At 54.0% G+C, this 19,282-nt stretch overlaps 6 protein-coding genes across 6 annotated transcripts; 2 read left to right on the top strand and 4 right to left on the bottom strand.

Annotated features, from left to right (window-relative positions):
• Nucleotides 1-225: 225 nt before the first annotated feature.
• Nucleotides 226-1,967, top strand: AB675_319 (putative HC-toxin efflux carrier TOXA; the record flags this gene model as incomplete). Its single annotated transcript, XM_018143229.1, has 2 exons — nucleotides 226-456; nucleotides 504-1,967. The coding sequence occupies 2 exons, from the start codon at nucleotides 226-228 to the stop codon at nucleotides 1,965-1,967; spliced, it is 1,695 nt and encodes a 564-aa protein (XP_018006053.1).
• Nucleotides 1,968-2,079: 112 nt separating this feature from the next.
• AB675_318 (L-sorbose 1-dehydrogenase) lies at nucleotides 2,080-3,858 on the bottom strand (the record flags this gene model as incomplete). Its single annotated transcript, XM_018143219.1, has 1 exon — nucleotides 2,080-3,858. One exon carries the CDS (start codon nucleotides 3,856-3,858, stop codon nucleotides 2,080-2,082), a length of 1,779 nt encoding a protein of 592 aa, XP_018005417.1.
• A 994-nt stretch (nucleotides 3,859-4,852) lies between these two features.
• Nucleotides 4,853-7,102, bottom strand: AB675_317 (uncharacterized protein; the record flags this gene model as incomplete). The annotated part of the gene is made up of 4 exons (XM_018143208.1): nucleotides 4,853-5,967; nucleotides 6,045-6,153; nucleotides 6,235-6,459; nucleotides 6,506-7,102. The coding sequence occupies 4 exons, from the start codon at nucleotides 7,100-7,102 to the stop codon at nucleotides 4,853-4,855; spliced, it is 2,046 nt and encodes a 681-aa protein (XP_018005967.1).
• Nucleotides 7,103-8,978: 1,876 nt separating this feature from the next.
• On the bottom strand, nucleotides 8,979-12,008 carry AB675_315 (putative cation exchanger C3A12.06c; the record flags this gene model as incomplete). The annotated part of the gene is made up of 1 exon (XM_018143187.1): nucleotides 8,979-12,008. One exon carries the CDS (start codon nucleotides 12,006-12,008, stop codon nucleotides 8,979-8,981), a length of 3,030 nt encoding a protein of 1,009 aa, XP_018005778.1.
• Nucleotides 12,009-12,606: 598 nt separating this feature from the next.
• On the top strand, nucleotides 12,607-17,472 carry AB675_314 (Condensin complex subunit 2; the record flags this gene model as incomplete). The annotated part of the gene is made up of 3 exons (XM_018143177.1): nucleotides 12,607-13,335; nucleotides 14,405-14,646; nucleotides 14,697-17,472. The coding sequence occupies 3 exons, from the start codon at nucleotides 12,607-12,609 to the stop codon at nucleotides 17,470-17,472; spliced, it is 3,747 nt and encodes a 1,248-aa protein (XP_018005887.1).
• A 290-nt stretch (nucleotides 17,473-17,762) lies between these two features.
• AB675_313 (Gluconolactonase) lies at nucleotides 17,763-19,122 on the bottom strand (the record flags this gene model as incomplete). The annotated part of the gene is made up of 3 exons (XM_018143167.1): nucleotides 17,763-17,996; nucleotides 18,110-18,906; nucleotides 18,957-19,122. The coding sequence occupies 3 exons, from the start codon at nucleotides 19,120-19,122 to the stop codon at nucleotides 17,763-17,765; spliced, it is 1,197 nt and encodes a 398-aa protein (XP_018005592.1).
• Nucleotides 19,123-19,282: the final 160 nt, after the last annotated feature.

Below are 19,282 nucleotides of genomic sequence, written 5' to 3'. Positions count from 1 at the left end.
GGCTCGCGACAGGGCAGACGCTGCACATCAGGCTTCCCGTCCCTGGGATTGAATCTCTTGGATCTACGATACGGAGACACGAAGGGTTACTAACGGACGAGACCGGACAATTTAGCCGCCAAGATACTTCTCAATCGCGGATACTTTTGCGTGCGGTACTTGATGAATGGTTGTCCTCTTCGTCTTTCCTATGTACCGCCCTTTTAATCTCACAACCGCATCGAAATGTCAGAAAAGGGCAGCATGAAGTCCGTGGAAGCGGCAGCTGAAGCGACTCCTGAAGACGGACGTCGGCGCAGTAAAGATGTGGTCGATCAGGACAGCAGTGAAGTAATCAGCGCTGAGAGCGACGAGAAGGCCATGGCGACCATCGACGACGAGACACCCACCGACGACCCGGAAAAGATGTCCGGACTACCTCTCTACGCCACAATCACCGTCGTTATATTCATGATGGTACGTCAATCGCACTATCACGCCCACCCACTAATTGAAGCGCGCAGTTCTGTCTTGCCATAGAGATGACAATCATATCGACCGCTATTCCGCGTATCACAGACGAGTTCCAATCACTTTCGGACATCGGCTGGTACGGATCATCCTACTTCATGTGCATCGCAGCATTCCAGCCTGCCTGGGGAAAGCTACTGAAGTACTTTCCAATCAAATTCGTCTTCCCTGCCGCAGCTGTCGGGTTCTGCATTGGCTGCATCATATGCGCTGTTGCTCAGAACTCAGAGACCCTCATTGCTGGTCGCGCCGTCATGGGAGCTCTAGGTGCAGGTCTAGCCCCGGGCGTGTATACAGTGGTTGCCCATATCGCACCGCCGAAGCAAAAACCAATGTACATGGGAGCTCTGGGAGCTGTCTTCGGCATTGCAAGCGTGGTCGGGCCTCCTCTGGGCGGCGTTTTCACAGATCATGCGACTTGGCGCTGGGTTTTCTGGATCAATCTGCCGATCATCGCTCCAGCGATTATCCTATTCCTGATATTCTTCCGTCAGCCCAAGTCGACGTACGAGCCACACAGCACACCACTCAAGGAGAAGTTCCTGCAGCTCGATCTTCCTGGCAGCTTCATAATCCTCGGATCCGTCATCTGCTATCTTCTCGCCATGCAGGAGGGCGGGACTGAGTACGCCTGGAACTCGGCCCGCATCATCGGCCTACTTGTCGGCTTCGGCCTGTTGCTTATCCTGTTCTGCGTGGAGCAGTACTTCGCAGGCGAGCGTGCGGTGTTTCAGGGCAACCTAGTCAAGAATCGCACGCTTGTTGTCATGTGGTGGATTGCCTTCTTCATCACTGGCGCCTTTCAGCTTGTGCTCTATTACGTGCCAGTCTACTTCCAGTCAACAAGAGACGTCAGCGCCGCAAGCTCCGGCGTCAATATACTTGCTCTCGTCCTCAGCTGTTCATTCTTTGTCATCCTCTCTGGTGGCATCATGGCATTCTGGGGGCGATATGTGGAGCTGCTGCTGATCGGATCAGTGCCTCTGTGCGTTGGTGCTGGACTCTTGGTCACCCTTGGTCGACACACTAGTACAGGTAAGTATGTCGGATACGAGCTTCTGCTCGGGACTGGCATCGGCCTCAACCTTCAGATTCCCATCATGGTTGCGCAAAGCATTGTGCCACAGAACGACGTCTCGACGGTCTCGTCTATCGTGCTCTGGGGCCAGACCATGGGTAGCGCTATTCTGGTCTCTGCCGGTCAGGCCGGGTTCGCAAACAAGCTCCTTGATGCTCTGCCCTCGGACGCTCCAAATGTGAACCCATACCAGGTCCTCACGATCGGTGCATCGGAGCTGGCAGACTTCTTCGAGGGCGACGAGCTGAACGGCGTCCTAGACGCATACATGGAAGGTCTGAAGGTGCCATTCATCATGACCGTGGTTGTGATGTGCGTGGCAAGCGTGATTGTGCCAATAGCCAAACGAGGAAGCATCAAGGGCAAGATACCGATGTAGAGTGCATGTATAGACGATGACATCACGGCAACATCATTGAGCATTTGCATTTGCAGGCGCATGCATAGATAGACAGCTGGTCTTTGCTGCTCAGCTCGAACAACAAAATTTACTACCCACGCACACCGAGATCTTCTTTGATCATGTCCGCTGCCTTCTCCGCAGCGGTGTATACGCTGCTCATCAGACTTGATCTCGGGATGAGGGGAAAGACGCTCGCATCACATATGCGCAATCCCTCAATACCATATACCCTGAGCCTGCTATCCACTACGCCACCCTTCTCTCGAGGCAGCATCGAGCAAGTCCCGACCGGGTGGTAGAATGATGCATTGCTGTAGCGCAGAAGCTTCTCAGTGTCGTCCAGGGTGTCGAATGATGCCCACTCCGGAATGCGGCGCCCGTCAGGAACAATGACGGACTTCAATGGCTCTGTGTTGATGAGCGTATCGATGAACTTGACGTGCCTGGCAGCAAGTGCGACGTCCAGTGGATGGGTGTAGTACCTCGGGTCGATAATGATGTCGCCAACGTCCGTGGAGCGCGCATGAACGCTGCCACGGGAGAGAGGATGACTGATGGCGACGTGGGGACTTACGTAGCTGCCAGGATCCGTCGGCGCGATAATGTTTGCCAACGAGTCGGTATGCTGCATATGGACCTGAGCCGGGACAAGGATGAAGGTTGCAGAAGCATTACGATTCTGCTTCAGCAGAGTGCGGACATGGTCCTCTGCCAGATTGAAGGCAGGGGTGCGAGGGCCCTTGTAGGAGCTGAGAATGCCGTCAATGTCAAAGTCGTCGGCCGATGAGAGCAGCGGGAGGTGAGCCATGTTGCGGAAAGTGCCAGCAAAGGGCCCTGTATGGTTATTCTGATATGCTTCCAGTGCTCGTTTGACGTTGTCTATATCACGAAACTGGTCGAACGTCACGAACTTTGGATCGATCTCGAGGGAACACGCTGTGAAGAGGTGGTCCTGAAGGCTCTCGCCAACGTTCTCGTTGATCAGGGCGGGTGCAACACCGAGTCTCTGCAGGACATCGGATCTGCCAATACCAGAGCGCTCTAGTAGAGCCGGCGACTCAAACGCGCCGCAACACAAAATCACCTCCTTGGAAGCACTGACGGAGTTCTCAGAGCCATCCTGCGTGTAGATTACCCCCGTAGCTCTGTTGCCGGAGAAGATGAGCTTGGTGACCTGAGCATTGCAAACAACCGTCAGGTTAGATCGATTCCTGGCGCTGTCGAGATACGCTGCGGCTGCGTGCGATCTCTCTTTGTTGGCGGCGGCTGTTGCCAGCACATTGTACGCCCCAGTAGGCTCTCCCGACAGAGGATCCATGGTCATTGCGTGGCCGATGTTCTCGAATGTCTCCAGCCATACCTTATCGAGTGGATTGACCTCAGTTGCGTGAGTCAGCTGCACCGGCCCGTCCTTGCCCTGAGCATTCTTGTCGATGTTGTCAAGCTTGAGCGCATTGCGAACTTCGTCCGACGGCTCCACGTAGGTATGAAACTTCCGAATGTACGGCAACATGTCGTCCCAGCCCCAACCAGGGTTTCCTGCTGAAGCCCACGCATCGTATACGGATCTTGTTGGATGATGTAGACTCATGTAGTTGATCAGGCTCGACCCGCCGAGGCCTTTGCCTCGTGGATGTACCGTCTGCTTCCCATGGATCTCCTCTTGAGGTATCGCATGGTGGTCCCAGTCAATGTTCCTATCACTGAAAGATTGACGGAAAAGCATAGGTGTCTTGACTCGTGGATCTTTGTTGTGATCGCTTCCTGCTTCGATCAGTAGCACTTGAAGTGAGTCAGCCTCTGACAGTCGCGCAGCCAAGGCGCAACCCGCAACACCTCCACCGACTATAATGATATCGTGCGACATCTGGCGTAGCCGTCTGACAACGTATTTGTTGCTCTTTGATCAGGGCGGGCGGGCATTAGTTATGCTTGTTGAATCGACTCTCTGCCTTCCTAATAGCGTTTACCTTGGAGCGGACATACCTGGTAGCTCTGAGATCGCAGCGGTGCATGCCCAAGATATACCTACCTGCTGTTGGGCCTTACCAAGGGGTCAATAAGGCATGCTTCGAGAGATGCGCTCGGGGGCCGTAAATGTCTGCTTGGGTTACGCCTTGGGACTACTGTAGCCATTAGGCCGTGAAGGGACAAAGCCGCCGTCAACGCCGTGGGAGACAAGGCCATCTAAACGACTCGGTGCACCAAGATCGTATCTTGACTTCAAACGCAATGCATCTCACGACCTTAAATCCGCTGCAATGGCGTGGAGGGGCGGATGCGTACGCAGTCGCTGATCCTGCCGGGCGAGTTCATTTCCAAATGCGGCAGCCCCAGGATCAGATACCGTGGACGATTTACCCGAAGTGTGGACTTGATTAATAGGAAGCGGCGGCAGTGCAAGCGAGAGGAGATCGCGATGACGAGAGCACCGAACGAAGAGTGAATCACAGGCAAAATCCGAGTCAGCTCGGGGAGACTTCTGAGTGGGGCCAATCTGCCAAGACTTATGGGGTATGGAGTAGCATCACGAGTCAGGCTGGGACAACGTTCAACAACTCTTGAATCTTTGACTGTATTTAGCTACCCAGGATCTCCCACGGATCCTTGCTTCGCAGTCTCTTCTTCAACGCCTTGCCAGCTTATCCAGCTTGCCTTAATGGCGCATCAGAATCCAACGATATCCATCAGCATTTTGCTGTGGCTGAGCCAACGGATCGTATCCGGCGGGCGCCATTCCCTTGTCTCCTCGCGGGTGGAAGCCACAACGCCATCAACATGCTTGACCCAGCAGCACACGAATCCATCACGTGGTAGGCAGTAGGCGCAAGCACCGTTTCCGCCCTTGGGACTCATCTTACTCAAATGAGCCACAAGCAGATCTTGGCGTTCTTGCGTCTCACCTTCGTCGGTGGACCGAATGCGTGTACATCGATCTCTTTGGTGAGACCAGCGAAGGTTCGCTCTCCAACACGGAGCCAACGTAGGAATTGCTTACGCATCCAGTCTGCTTCCGCGTCTGTGATTCTGAAACTGTCGACGTTGAATTGATGAATCCAGACGCGATATTCAGCATCCAGTGGATCTAGTGGAATGTCGCCAGGGAGCTCATCCTCTGGATGCAATCCTGGACTGTCATCCCGAAAGGAATGATGATCATCATTGGCCGCAGGTGGCGACGAGGAAGACATACGAGCGTTTTGCCGCGATTGGCGGACGAGCTCATTCGGTCCGGCTGGACTGCTTGGCCCTGCGCGATTGAAAGCTCCATGGCCCTCAATATCACCAGAAAATTCGTCTCGAGACGCATAATTAGCACTGCTCCCATGCCGAAATGTGTGGGTAGCAGCTCGTTGCCTCTTACTGCCACGATGGTCTTGGTCTGAACCTGTGAGAAGTCTCTTATGTCCTAGCTGTGGCTCAACGACGAGATCTGTGCCTCCTGATGCAGGGATATCCTGCGTTGTCTCCACGGCTGTGGTGGTACGGGCCTGGGTGGCTTGAAGTTGAACGCTCGTGCTTCTTCCGACCTGCTTGGCTAGCAGGGCAGCACTGTGGGCGGTGCTTTCAGGGAAAGGACCTCTATTTTCGTGGGTGTCACCTGTGTGATGGGCTCCGGGTAATCGTATGTCCTGGCCAGCAGTGTGCATCAAGATGCCTGCAGGCACAGCATCAGCTGTGTTGACACTGGCAGCGACCATGCCCTCATTGACCAGAGGAGGTGATCGTGTTGTGTCGGCAAGTCTCTCCGCAAGTCGGTCGACTCTGTTCAGCAGCCGTTGTTCAGCTGCGATTCTTGATTGCGCCTCCACTTGATGTAACATGCTGAAGTCGCGAGCAGTCGCTAGCGCATGCGCAACTGTTGACTTCAGCTCAACGCATTCAGCAGTCTTCTCGCGGAGCTGGTCTGACTTCGTCTTGAGACGTGCGTCCAGCTGGTTATAGGCTGCTGCCTTTTCATCGTATGCTTCGGTCACTGTTTTCAGATTTCTAGCAAGATCAGCATAAGAACAGGTGGGATTCGTACCATAAACAGCCAAGTTTCCGGTGTACTGATCATCAGATCGTATCTCACGCTGGACTGAATGTCCTTTGCAATGCACTGAGGGATCAGTAGCATCGTGTTGTATCCGGTGTTGGACTGGGTGTCTGTCGTCGCGCACTGAATGATCAGTTGTGGCGTGTTGTGTCAGATGGTGGACTGAATGTCCTTTACAGCATACTAAGTGATCAGTATCATCACGCTGTATCCAGTGTTGGACTGAATGTCCTTCGTCGTGCCCTGAATCATCAGTAGCGTCACTTCGGGATGGCAGATGGACTGAGTGTCCCTCACAACGTACTGAGTGATCAGTAGCATCATGTTGTGTCCGGTGTTGGACGAAGACAGAGCGTCTCTCGCCACTCTCTGAATCATCAGTAGCATTATGTTGTGCTGGTAGATGGACTGAGTGTCCCTCACAGCGTACTGAGTCATCAGTAGCATTATGTTGTGTCTTGGGCTGGACCAAGACTGAGTGTCTCTCGCCGCTCTCTGAATCATCAGTAGCATCAGATCTCGACTGAAAGTGGACTGTCTTGTCCTTTGCCGCATTCTGGCTATGAGTTGCGTCAGAATCTGTCTGTACGTGGACTGTGGTGTCCTGCTCTTGCTGAAGCGTATGAGCCGCTTGCCTGGGGGCGCGATCCAGTGATCGACATCCTGAGCTCTTCGTCTTGAGCTGCTCAGCAGCTCGCTTGAGGTTCAACTCTAGCTCAGCAATCTGTATGTCCTTTTCTCGAATCTGCTTCTCCAAAGTCTGATGACTTTTCCCGACTTCAGGCTGCGGTGCCTCGAAGTCCGATCGCATGTGCTGTTGACGCACAGACTCTTCAAATGGATTGAAGGCGGCTTCAGCCACTTCCAGGGCTTCCTCAAGGATCAATGCCTGTTGATCGAGGGTCTGAGAGACCGTCCGTAAAGGCAGCTGCAATAAAGCGAGCTCGAACTCACGGGGCGAGCCGTGAACAGAAGCTGCCTCGACGTAAGCCGAGAATTTCGTCTCCAGGGTGCAGAATCGTTCTTCAAGCGTGGAGAAGAATCTCCTCATCCTAGTTGCGTCGTCGTCCATTGCGACTGGAAGGCGGGTAGTGGAGGGGGTCATGAAAGCATTGTGGTCTACGAGACGAAACGAGGTCCGGAAAATTCGATTTGAAATGGAATGATCTTGCTGCCAACGGGAAGTCGCAACCCAGCGACTGCACGCACTTACTGTTTCCTCGCAGCAGGCTCTACCAGACTTAACCTCGCGCTTGCCTGTCCTTCTCTTCCTTCTCAATCTCTGAGTACCAGCCTCGTAGTATTGCGAAGCCACCGCCGCCCCATCTCTCAATGCTTACCGTGGAAGGCAACGCTTGTGAGTACCTAGGCAGGTTTACAGTCCACGCTCCTCATGCAGCTTCTCCTGCCCCAACTAGTTCTGCGCCGCCGTTCTCATCATCAGTCGACCGAACCCCTCTCTCTCGTTGCAGCGCCAGTGTCTAGTGTTCGAGGCAATGTGTTTGCCATCGTCTGTGCTCGAGGCTGTCGACCAACACTTTTGCATCTGCTTCGACCAATGTCTTCAAGCCGCACCGATACAACCTCCATCGCGCTCCGTGGACTAAAGATACGAACAAAGGCAACGATTGTGCCATAGTCCCCTTGGAGATACAGACAGCTCCTTGCTACGTCGTGACAGCTGTCACCGCTTACGTCATTGCGAACTTTGCCAGTGTGCCTGGAGAAGTCTATACCAGCATCATCGGCAGTACCACATCCCTGCTTTTCTCAAAGCATATTAGTAGATCGTCGGGGGTATCGATGTAGTATATACACGAAAGGCGCCCCCAGTTCGAAATGCTGCGTCCGGGTACAGGGTACTGAAGCGGATAAAGCCCATACTGCAACAGGTCTGAAGCAGTCTCTACCTTCCAACCTGTACATATCAAGTAGACACCGATTCTTGTAGCCCATACAACCATGCCACCCTCCGGTCTCGCAATCCTCCTCGGCGCTGGCCCAACCACAGCCGCCGGCATAGCCCGCATCCTCGCCTCTCCGTCTCACGGCAACCTCGCTGTCGCCCTCCTCTCCCGCACCGGCTCCGACCAACTGACCGAGGACATCGGCAAGAGCATCCACGACGACACCTCCGCACTCTCCGAACAAGGCGTTCTCAAAGCCTTCAAAACCGACACCTCTCGCTCCCAACTCGAGAAAGCCTTCGCGGAAATCAAGGAATGGTCAACCACTCTCGCGCCGACGACCTGAAACTCAAACTCGCCATCTTCAACATCAAGCACTCCCACCGCACGCCATTCCTTGAGGAAACCGCCGACAAGTTCTCCGAGAGCATCGAGACGTACGTGACGGGGGCGATGAACTTCTCGCAGCTGTCACTGAAGTGGATGATGGAGCAGTATCCGGAATGGCACGCTGATGAGCAGCCTTTACACAAACGGGGTACGTTGATCTTTACGGGAACATTGGGGAGTTTGCGGACGAACGTAGGATATGCAGCATATGGTGCTGGAAGGGCGAGTGCCAGGATGCTGGCCCAGAGTCTGGCGAGGGAGTTCAGTGAGAAGGGTGTGCAGGTCGTGCATGCGATTGCTAATGGTGGGATCACCGATGACTACCGTGAGTACTTTTACTGTTCAACTCATGTTCGTGGCTTCGAACTGACGATGCTCACAGATGACTGGCACGGCGGCAAAGCCGGCAAAGGCAAAGGCAAAGACGCCGAAGCAGTCATGAAAGGCAAGAAGATTCGCGCCGAGAGCGTTGGCAAGCTGTACCTTAGCTTGATGGAGCAGGAGTGCGACCTCTGGGTACATGAGCTTGACATGAGACCAGCAGCTGAGAAGTTCTGATCTCGAAAGATAGTCATAATCGTAATGCTATGTATATACAACCCGGTAAAGGGAAAAGAAAGTACAGCCTGAACCTCAAAGCTCCTTGTGTTGCTATTCCAAATCGCCGCCGAAACCCAAAACTTCCACAATGACATTTCCGAGTGTACTCAAACACCACAATGAAATCAGCCCTATCCCAACCTTCCGATCCATGCGCCAGCCGTTCAGTGGCACCACAATCAACAGCCCCAGCAGCGTCACCAGTAAAGTAATGCCACTGATCATCAATGTCGTGCTGATTTCCAACTCATAAGGCTTGAACCTGACATGCTTGCTGTGATGCTTGTGTGCTCTGTGCTCACCACTCCTGATTGTCAGATACGTCCCACTCAGCCCAACACCTAAAAGAATATTGAGCATCGGCCCGCCAAAGCATGCACTGAGCGCCATCACTGGATATCCGAGCTTCGCAACAGTAATGTCTGCCACAAGATCACCCAGTGAGTTGCCGACGGCAAAGATGGTGAGACCGAGAATGGCGTCCGACATATTGAGGATTACTCCTATGGCCTTCAGTACACCGACGACCTCATTTGCGATGGTGCTTATCCAGGCAATCGCGACAAGGAAGCCAAGAAAACAGAGCAAGGGCCGGAACTTGGGTACACGGTCGGATGTGGTGGTGATGAGAAGAACCAGTAACAGTACGAGGGAAAAGACGATCGAGCCCAGTGCAAGACGCAGGTACAGCCGGAGGGAGTGGTCGTCATCCATGTTCGCCCAGATGATGGTCGTTGTGAAGAAGGGCGCAGTAAAGACCTGCACAAAGACAAGCCATCGCTTCCACTCCTGAGGCCCTGCGTCATTACTGGTGGTCAACGTCATGTTCGGCATTGCATCAGAGACGGTCCTATTGTGTTGTCGATGCGGGTGTGGCGACGACTCGGGACCCATCTTGGGCGTAGCGGCCGGCGTGTCGGGAGGGATTACACTCAAACTTGGTCTGTGGGCCTGTGGCTCAATAGCGGGCGTTGGGGCGCCAGTCGTAGTTTCTGGATGCGCTTCACTTCCATCTGAATCGACCACGGGCAGTGTGATGGTGAGAAGGAAGACACTCGGCGCAGTCACAACACCAAGAATCCTGTCTGTCCAGCTCTTTTTCTTCCAGCCAAAAAGAGTCGGGAAGAGCGTAGCTCCAAGCTCATCTGGTGCAGGCAGAATCCGATACGGCCACCATCTGAGTGGGCGAGGGTCGTGTTCTGATTCATCATCATCGATTATAATCAATTCATGCGTTGACTCAGGAGATATGCTTGGCGCTGGAAGCCGAATGCTTCTGACACTTGCCGACCTTGATGAAACAGTTGACGCACTCCTCGATCGAGAAGAGGGTCTTGACCGATCTTCCGCCTCCGAGCTCACGGCACCTTTGGAGACGCCGTGATGATATGTCTCGGGGTGGGGACTGTGTAGCACTGGGACCTGCAAGCCTGAACCAGGCGACAACGGAGACATGATTGGACTTCGAGGAGCCTGACGACCCTCATCATAGCGTGGGCTGTGGAATGTGTTCATCGGAGGTGCCAGAAGGTTCGCTGATCTGGGAGTTTCCTGAGACTCTCCAGCCCCTTCGTCAGCCCCGGATACCACCAGCTTGGGCGACTCGGACTGTCCGGTCTGGAGCGGTCGAAGGAACCTAGCACTCGGTCGTTGATGAGCAACTCCAGGTGACGGTTGCGGAGTTGCACTGAAGACAGCCTCTTCATTACTGATCACAGGTGTCAAGAGATCCGTGCTAATGTGAAGGCTTGCCGCATCATTGGCAGACACGGCCCTATTGCGCCCTGACCCGCTGGCACTGGTCTTCCGAGGAGCTTCAATCGCAGGCCCAAGATCGAGCAGATCTGGCTGTGATGCTGACGTATCCTGCGTAGCTCCAAGCTGAAAAGAGGGATCGTCTGAATATCGAGTAAGGCTAATGGGCTGGTTTGTTCCCTTCTTCTCCAGCGAGCTTAGTACAGACCGGAACTCAAGAGCACCAACCAGGCTAGGTCTGATAGGCGTCATAGTGTTCCGGCGAGTACTTCGGCTCCTGTCGAGTCGCATGTTGCTCTGCAGCTCAGCCAGATATCTGTCTCTCGTTTCATCGTCCTCGTCCTCCTGTGATCTCCAGGCAGGAGTTTCGGCATGCAGGGTGTAAACAGAATCGGTAGACTGGCCACGCATGAGGGGCGATCGCTCAGTCGCAGGTCTGGCTTCCTCATCGATCTCGATTGCCGGTGCTTCCAATTCTTGCTGCTCGGGGATGTGAAGCTGCATCCGGGCTGCAGTCTCAGCTAGCTTGATCCGTCTTGACCTTGTCAGGTACCAGTGCCACGCAACAACGAAGCAGACATAGAACACGTAGAATGCGATCATGACAATGCATTCCCAAAGTCGTAGACTGCCATCCGCCATGAATACCAGACTGAAGCTTGCTGCGACTGCAAAGAAGAGGACGTCTCTGATGAATGCTTTCTTGGCCACCTTGAACGGCTTCGTAATAGCCATGGACCCGGACACAACAGCTGTTATAAAGCTCGCAGCGCCGATCAGTTCTCCGACCGCTAGGCTGCCACTATTCGTGCTCATGGCGGCAAATGTAGAGAAGACATCAGGACTGCCATTGCCGAAGGCCAGGAATGTGACGCCAGTAAGACTCTCACTCATTCCAAGCAGGGCTGCTATGGTACTGAGGTTGATACAGAGAAAGTCTGAGGCAGCGATACCGATGGTACTGAACAGCAGACTGACCCACAGAATGATGATGGTCATGCCGACAGGTTTCGCATTGGCCAGGTCGCAATAGTACATCTGCAGATATGAGAACAGACCCGCCTCTTCATCCGGACAGTTCGCCCGTACGAAGTCGCATTGCTTGCTCTTTTCCGTGCCGTGCACCAGCCGACACTCGACATCCTGATGCTCCAGCGCACGGAGGACGAGTCTTGCATTGCGCTCTTGAATAGCTGGTGTGGAGTTCTTGACGAAGGAATAACATGCGAACACCGTCAAGACCAATGCGGTGGTATAGAATAGCCGAGCGTGGGCTATCGGTCGAGGGCGCGGCCGAGCTCGTGGAAGCGGAAATGCAGAGGCCATAGCGAAGGTGTGAGTCGCATTCTGTGAGTCTGGGAATGGCTCGCAGAACCAACGTTAAGCAATATGTTCAAGCAACGCGCGGCATCGCTATGAGGCCAGGTAAGAGGCGAAAATATTGATGCGACGCATTGTGCTGCAAGATAGTGCTTCGAATGATGTCGTTCGATGTTGCTGCGGTACCGATCGCCGTTGTGGCTGTGCTGCTGCACCGAACCGCCAAGCTGCTAGGCAGGAAAGCTTCACGCACCGCCACAGGTTCGTCAACGACTCCCGTGCCACCAAAGTCTCGCACTTCTTCCATCTCACCATGTCAGACCGTGAAATCTGCGTTTAATGGTCGTTGTATCGTACGACTCCAGGCGTATATGGCACTTGTTCCGCTCTTATCGCCGCCAATGATGCCCGCATTCCACAATTGAGCTAAACTCTGAACGCCAAGCATTGACGGCACCTTCAAGGTTTACCTGAATATCGGCTTGGCCGTAGTATGCCCGGCTACGAGTCCAGCGTCGTCGCCACGGTCTAGGTGGACGGCTCTGTCGCCTAGGTCTTGCCTCTGGCTGACAGTGCCGCCGGGGGATTGTCAGGCAAGCCCGCCATGCAGACCGCCCCGAGCCACGTCGGCGACATCAACACTTGGTCAGAGTTGTTTGACATGAAACGCCGCGGGAACACTCCTTCTAGCGTTAGCTGCTTCAACGAGAAAGCCACATTGATCAACTTGCCACAAGAGCTGCTCCTCGTGATCTTCCGCGCTGCTCAAGAGCCGAATTTGATCCACACTTGCAGATACTTCTATTGCTCTTTGCCAAACTTTGTCGAATACACAAAGGATCTGGTCGCCTTCGCATTCGGCACACGGGACTCGGACAGCTGGCTATGTACGAGGGAGTTCCGTCCATGGGCCTCGTTTGTACCACCATGTTTGAACTCTGAGTGGGCTAGTATGGATCGTGCTGCTTTGCAAGAACAAGTCGGCAGAAGCTCCTGGTTGAAGGTCGCACACATCAGCCATATGTTCCCCGCTTTGTTCCGGTATGCCATTCAACAGCGTATCCTAGAGGACACGAATATTGTCATGACGCCACAATCAAGAGCTCAAGTGGAAGACTTGTTTTCCTTCAACTTAGAGCAGCTGCAAGAGTTCGAGATGGTCACCATTGATGCTACAATAAAGGGCGAACGTCGTGAGATATGGCTCGCAAACAGTCCACTCACGTATATGTGTTTCAATGACCTCGGACCTGCAGAGCCCGACGACGATGTGGAATCAGAAAGGTACTATGATAACTTCGACGGCAATGCAAGGGCGTTCGACTGGTGGTCCGTAAGTTATATGCCAGACTTTCTAATGACTGGCGAAAGTCAACACGATCGCGTTCGAGACCTCTTTCTGAGCATTTCCAATTCAGTCACCACACTTCTTCCGAATCCGGTCGGAGAGGACTATGAACAGCTGTTCAGTTGTGATTCCACCCTGATAGAGATTGCAATTCGCCAGCTCTTACCGGCTGAGCGACGTCAAGACTTACCTCACAATTCGACTCCGAACGCACAATTGAGCTACAGATCGCTATATATCTATCGTGGGCTCAATAGCTCGGACGCACGATTGACTTACAGCCGGTTGGATTTCTGGCTTCGGCTCAATAGGGCTTGTGGTCGCCCAACGTCCATCGACTATGACATGATGAGGGCATGTATCCAACACCAGTCGTCGGCATGTCTGCGGCATGTCGTTCATGATGTGTTATTCGTCCAAAGACGAGGCCGCATGGACCTTGTGGACGGGTTTCGTGATCTTTTGGACTATGCTTGCGCGCACATTCCATACTGGGATGGCAACGTCTGCACCAGGGCGCTTGCCTGCTATGAACTCATAGTACGAGGACTCCAGAGCGTCACCTGTGCTCATCATTCTGAATCTCATGACCACACCTTCCAAGGATCCGGCTGGAAACGTGACGGCGTAGTCGTGAAATGCAACAAGGAAGAGGCACGATTCGCTGAAGTACAACTGTGGGACAGCGATGAGCAACTGGCACTGTCCGCCCGCCGGCGAATGGGGGCTAGCAAGTGCTCTAACTCCCGCGCGTGTGATCTAAGTCGACGCTTGGGCTATCTGACCAGCTCATGTAACATACATGCAGCTCGAAAGTTCTCCAGATGTACTACATTGACCACAATCGTGAGGGAAGGAGACGGAAACGAGTGGTTGAATTCATTGATATCCACAGGTATCCTGGATAGTGACCAATATTCAGGTGGTCTACTGTGTGTACCAGTCCGCCGGTGGCCACTAGGTAGGAATTGAAAAGGAAGACTGGAGCAAGTTGTGCGGAAACATGTCGGAGCGGCAGTATATTCCGCCGACAGCTAGACTAGACCCGATTCAGAATCCAAACACTGCCAGTGCAATGCCAGTGCCAGCACTCGAACCACTTGCGACTCGACCATACGAAAGCAGGCTCACTTGCACAACACAAGAGCTGCTGCACTCAGTCGCATCAAGTGACGCGCTGCGAGATCGCGCTTTCGATCACGACGCCACTAAAATGCCTCGAGTTGCAAACCCGCCTGCGGGTAGCCGAGCAACCCGAAACATGATGGCAACGCCTCACAAAACCTCATCAATGAAGTAAGTCCAAAGCGTTTACTGCAGTTCCGCTCGATCTCATGTTGGCATAGGCTTGCACTCAATGACGACAAGGGCGAGAAAGCCGCCAGACGACAGGCACTACAGGAGATACATCTGAACGAGGCCCGCTCTGCCGCGTCTCCCATGCGCAAGATCAACCAGAGCGCGCGCAATCGCGCCGCCTCAGACTCGCCCCAGACTCCACGAACATCCAATGCCAACGACTTGCGTCGACGAATATCAAGACGAGGTCAGCACAATGGAGAGCCCAACAGTCCTGGTCAGCTCGATGTGATCGGCACCGGCGCAGTCACTCCCATGAAACGCGTGCCTATACTGGCAAACTTTGAAGAATGGATGAAAATGGCAACAGACAACAAGATCAATGCTGCCAACAGCTGGAATTTCGCCCTTATCGACTATTTTCATGACATGAGTCTGCTCAAGGAGGGCGATGGAGTCAACTTCCAGAAAGCTAGCTGTACACTCGATGGTTGCGTTAAGATCTACACTTCAAGAGTCGACAGTGTCGCGACTGAGACTGGGCGACTGCTATCCGGGTTGGCCGATGGGGCGGAGGGCAAGGGAAAGAAGACTCGCGAAAGCGGCGAGGACGACGAAGAAGGCGAAGACGAGGACGAAGACGAGGAGGGCAACAAAAAACCAAGGGAAAAGAAAGCTGCAAAGTCACACGAGGCCACCCTTGCACCCAGCTTCGCCAGTCTGCAACTGAAGAAGTTAGAGCTGGAATTCGCTGTCGATCCGCTCTTCAAGAAGGCTTCAGCAGATTTTGATGAAGGTGGCGCCAAAGGCCTCCTTCTCAACCATCTGAGCATTGATTCTGAAGGTCGGATAGTCTTCGACAGCAGCGATGACGCCGGTGATCAGGCGTTGAACAACGACCAGCCAACTGAGCAGGAAGATGCACACAGTGAGCCATCTCCAGAGTCAGGCCCTCCTGAAGAGGCGACAAAAGTGTCAGAAGCGCTAGAAGAGGACGCTGACATCGATCTTGACTCTCTGGCAATCAGATTCTTTCCCGACATGTCGGTACTAGATACGCAGGATATTTGTCCAAGCATGAAGACCTTCACTTTGGGATCGGCTGACCTGACACTACCCTTTGCGAAGGCACCGGAAGACTGGCGTGAGAAAACAAAAGAGCCTGGGTCACCACATGCACTCGATTCTGGTCTGGACCTCGCAGAGCAATCCGGCATCTTCCTACACGACGCGCCAGTCCTTGGCTTCGACGACGATGACGAAGGAATAGGCGGCTTCGACATGAATATGCCAGACAATGTCGGCTTTGGAGAAGGCGGCGAAGCTTGGGCTCGAGATGCTGCACTCGAGAACCAGCTGCAACCAGTGCCAGCTGGCGAAGAGCTTGACGACAATCTCATTGACGGAGACGATGGCTATGCAGTCAGTCTTGATCACCGAGATCGTTTCCGGAACGATCAGGTCGAACATGAAGGTCTTCTCGAATATTTCTCAAAGGCGTTCAACTCAAGAGCCAAAGTTGGGACCAAACAATTCGTCACCTTAGAGAATTGGCGGATTCACAAATTGCAGAAGGCGCGATCGTCAGAAGGACCGGAGACTGCTAAGCCGACGCGTACTCGGAAAGAGAAAGAGCCATTCTTCATTGATTTCAACGGCCCTATTTCTTCAACACTGCAAGATCTGCTGGACGCTCCACCTGTCAGCAATAGTCAGATTAGCCTACCGAAAGCCTCACGAAAGACCAAGGGTCGCAATCTATTGGATCGAGATGATGAGATGATCGATGTCAAGAACCTCATGCGACTTTGGATCAAGCCACGGTGTCGTGTAGGACGACGCAAGAATGGTGGCTATGGTGTCGTTGACGAAGGCTTCGGTGCTCGTGGCAAGCAGCAGAGCGAGGACCAAGACGAAGGCCGGAAAGGAGACTACGACGCAAATTTCTTCGCTGAGGGTGAGGACGCACTGCCGTTTGATGGACCACTCCCGATCGACGATGACGACGACGACGGCCTGGGCTTTGGCATCGACGAAGGTCTCGGCATCAATGGCAACGATGACTTCGTCGATGCGCGAGAAATGCTCTCTCCAGGTCCAGAAGGACAACTACAAGGCGACTTGGACGCGACACTCGCACTCGAGGGTCTAGGTCTAGGCCAAGACAATTTGCTCGCCAGCGCGGAAGCTGCAGATGCAGCCGGGCTGGTGGGCTCGCAAGCACTCCTGCCGGACGGCGATCTTCCACCTGGCAGCTTCGGCAGTCAGCTCGTCACACAGCAGGGCAGACGCATGCGGCCAGAGTATGTCAACTACGCGCGTACAGCCAAGAAAGTTGACGTTCGACGCTTGAAAGAAAATATGTGGAAAGGCATGGCAGGGCCTCTTATGAAGGATATTGATGCTGCCCTTGCCAAGAACACCGCTTTTGCTCCACAGCAGGCCGAGAACGATGGCGACGTGGACATGATGGAGGTTGATCAGGATTCAGCCACGGATACTCCAGGACCAGCAACGCCGCAAAACGGTAACGTAGCTGATCTGAAAGAAGGCGAAGTCTTGAAGTTCACACAAATGATCTCGGATCTGCAGAAGGTTTACCCGGCTCAGCAGATGAAGGACATCAGCACGAGCTACTGCTTCATCTGTCTGCTCCACTTGGCAAATGAGAAGGGCTTAGTGCTGGAAGGCGACGTGCTCGGCGATGCTGATAGTCAAGAGCAGGCGTTGGAGAATGCCCAGCAGCACCAGCAGAAGGGACTGATGCAGGAGATCCTGGTGCGGAGGGATCGGAGTGTCGGTGAGGGCTACGAGGGCGAGTGAGCCTCTGCTGAGCTTTCGGACTTTCTGATGAGCGGGCATGGCGAAAGGACTAGGCTTTCGATGATCAAATTTGACGATTGAGACGATTACAGGAGTCGTGAGATCATATGCGTTTAAGCACGTTTCGTGTGCGAGCAGCAAATATTGTATGCCTGACAAGATATCAATTGTGTGTGCTCAAGGTTCATTCCTCTGCTTGACGCATTGGCGTCGAGGTGCATCAATCCAATGCAGCCTCCTCCATGCCTCTCCGTCACGCCTTGTCATAGTCAACGGTGCTGGAATTCGAATCAAGAACCGGCCAAAGGCGGGCTCGTCTCGGCAATCGCAACACGGTAGATATGCTTGCCGCCGATCAGGAACCAGGTCCCAGTTTCAGCGATGCGTTCGACGTTGTAGATAATGTCGTCCGGACAATTGAACTTGCCGAGAAGGGTGCCAGTGCGAGGGTCGACGACGTCCGCCGCGCCTCTGACGCCGACTACGATCAGGCCGGAGGAGGAAATGCGGAGGCCGTCTGGCCACTGTTGGCGGCGAATATTGTCAGCACGGAACCGAAAAGAAGAGACAGAATGTAGCCTGGAGTGGGTCTGAACAGTAATGGAGATGGAAATGGAAGAGAAAGACGATTACTCACGCCAACCTCAGTCTGATGCACCAACGTCGGATTGCTCAACAAAGGATACTGCTCAACATCAAACGCAACCACATTCCTCAAGCCCATCGGATCTGTGTCCCCCAGAGGGCGTCCCTGCAAGTTTGCTGAGTCCGCCACGTACAGCTTCGTCTCATCTGGTGAAAACGCCAGCCCATTCGGCACATGCACCACATCATTCGACACGACCTGCAGCGCCTTCGATGTCATGTTGAAGAAGTAGATCGATTGCGGCAGCTCGGGCTCGCCGACACCCTCGAACTCGGAATACCACCCATACGCCGGGTCGGTGAACCACATATTACCCGGGCTATCAAAGATGACGTCGTTGGGCGAGTTGAGGCGTCGGCCGCGGTAGTTGTTCACGATCGGTGCCGTGGCGCCCGTGGTGAAGTTGACGGAGAAGATACCGCGGACGTCGCCGCCGTTGGTGCAGACGTAGACGGTGCCATTGTGATAGGTAGCGCCGTTGATGTTGGAGAGCGGTGGGTCAAGGGTGAGGTTGCGGAGCTCGAGGGTATCGAGGTTGAGAGCCCAGAGGCGGCCGATGGCGGTAGTCGTGGAGAAGAGGAGCTCGTTTGTGTCGGGGACGTAGGCGGGTGCTTCGTGGACGAGCTCGACTTCTGGACTGGTGAAGTTGACGATGCGGTCAAGGGTTGCTGAGGGACCGATTAGGGAGAGGAAGTCTGGGCTCAAGGCGATGAAGTCGGCTGCGGCGATCGTGTCGGCGGCATCTTGGAAGTCTTCGTCGTCGCTGGTCACGTTGTAGAAGGGCACCACTAGATTCTGTGAGCATTCAGCCTTTGCATGTTGCACCCAGGAAGCGTACTGTTGGACTCATAGCTCCAGTTGCCCGGGATGACAGCAAGGTTGTCTTCGATGAGCACGGCTGCAACACCACTATACTCTTCAGGAAGCGGAGCTAGGTACTGTGCAGCTACTGGCCGCAGGTAGATGGCCAGAAGGATGTTGTAGGACATGAGATCGGAATACATGGTGGCAGTCCCTACGCGATCCTGATACTTACTCGCAGGCATGGAAAATCGAGGTCGTCTCCGCCGCTTCTGACCGACTTATACTGTCTGGTCACCAGATCGAGCTCGTGAGCTCGCCATCATTTCGCCGAATAGAAAACCCACCGTGCGGTAGCTTCAG

This window comes from Cyphellophora attinorum (assembly GCF_001299255.1).
Source record: "Cyphellophora attinorum strain CBS 131958 chromosome Unknown Contig1, whole genome shotgun sequence".
NCBI lineage: Eukaryota > Fungi > Ascomycota > Eurotiomycetes > Chaetothyriales > Cyphellophoraceae > Cyphellophora > Cyphellophora attinorum.
The sequence above is the reverse complement of the archived record's forward strand: the minus strand, read 5'-3'. Positions and strand labels throughout refer to the sequence as shown.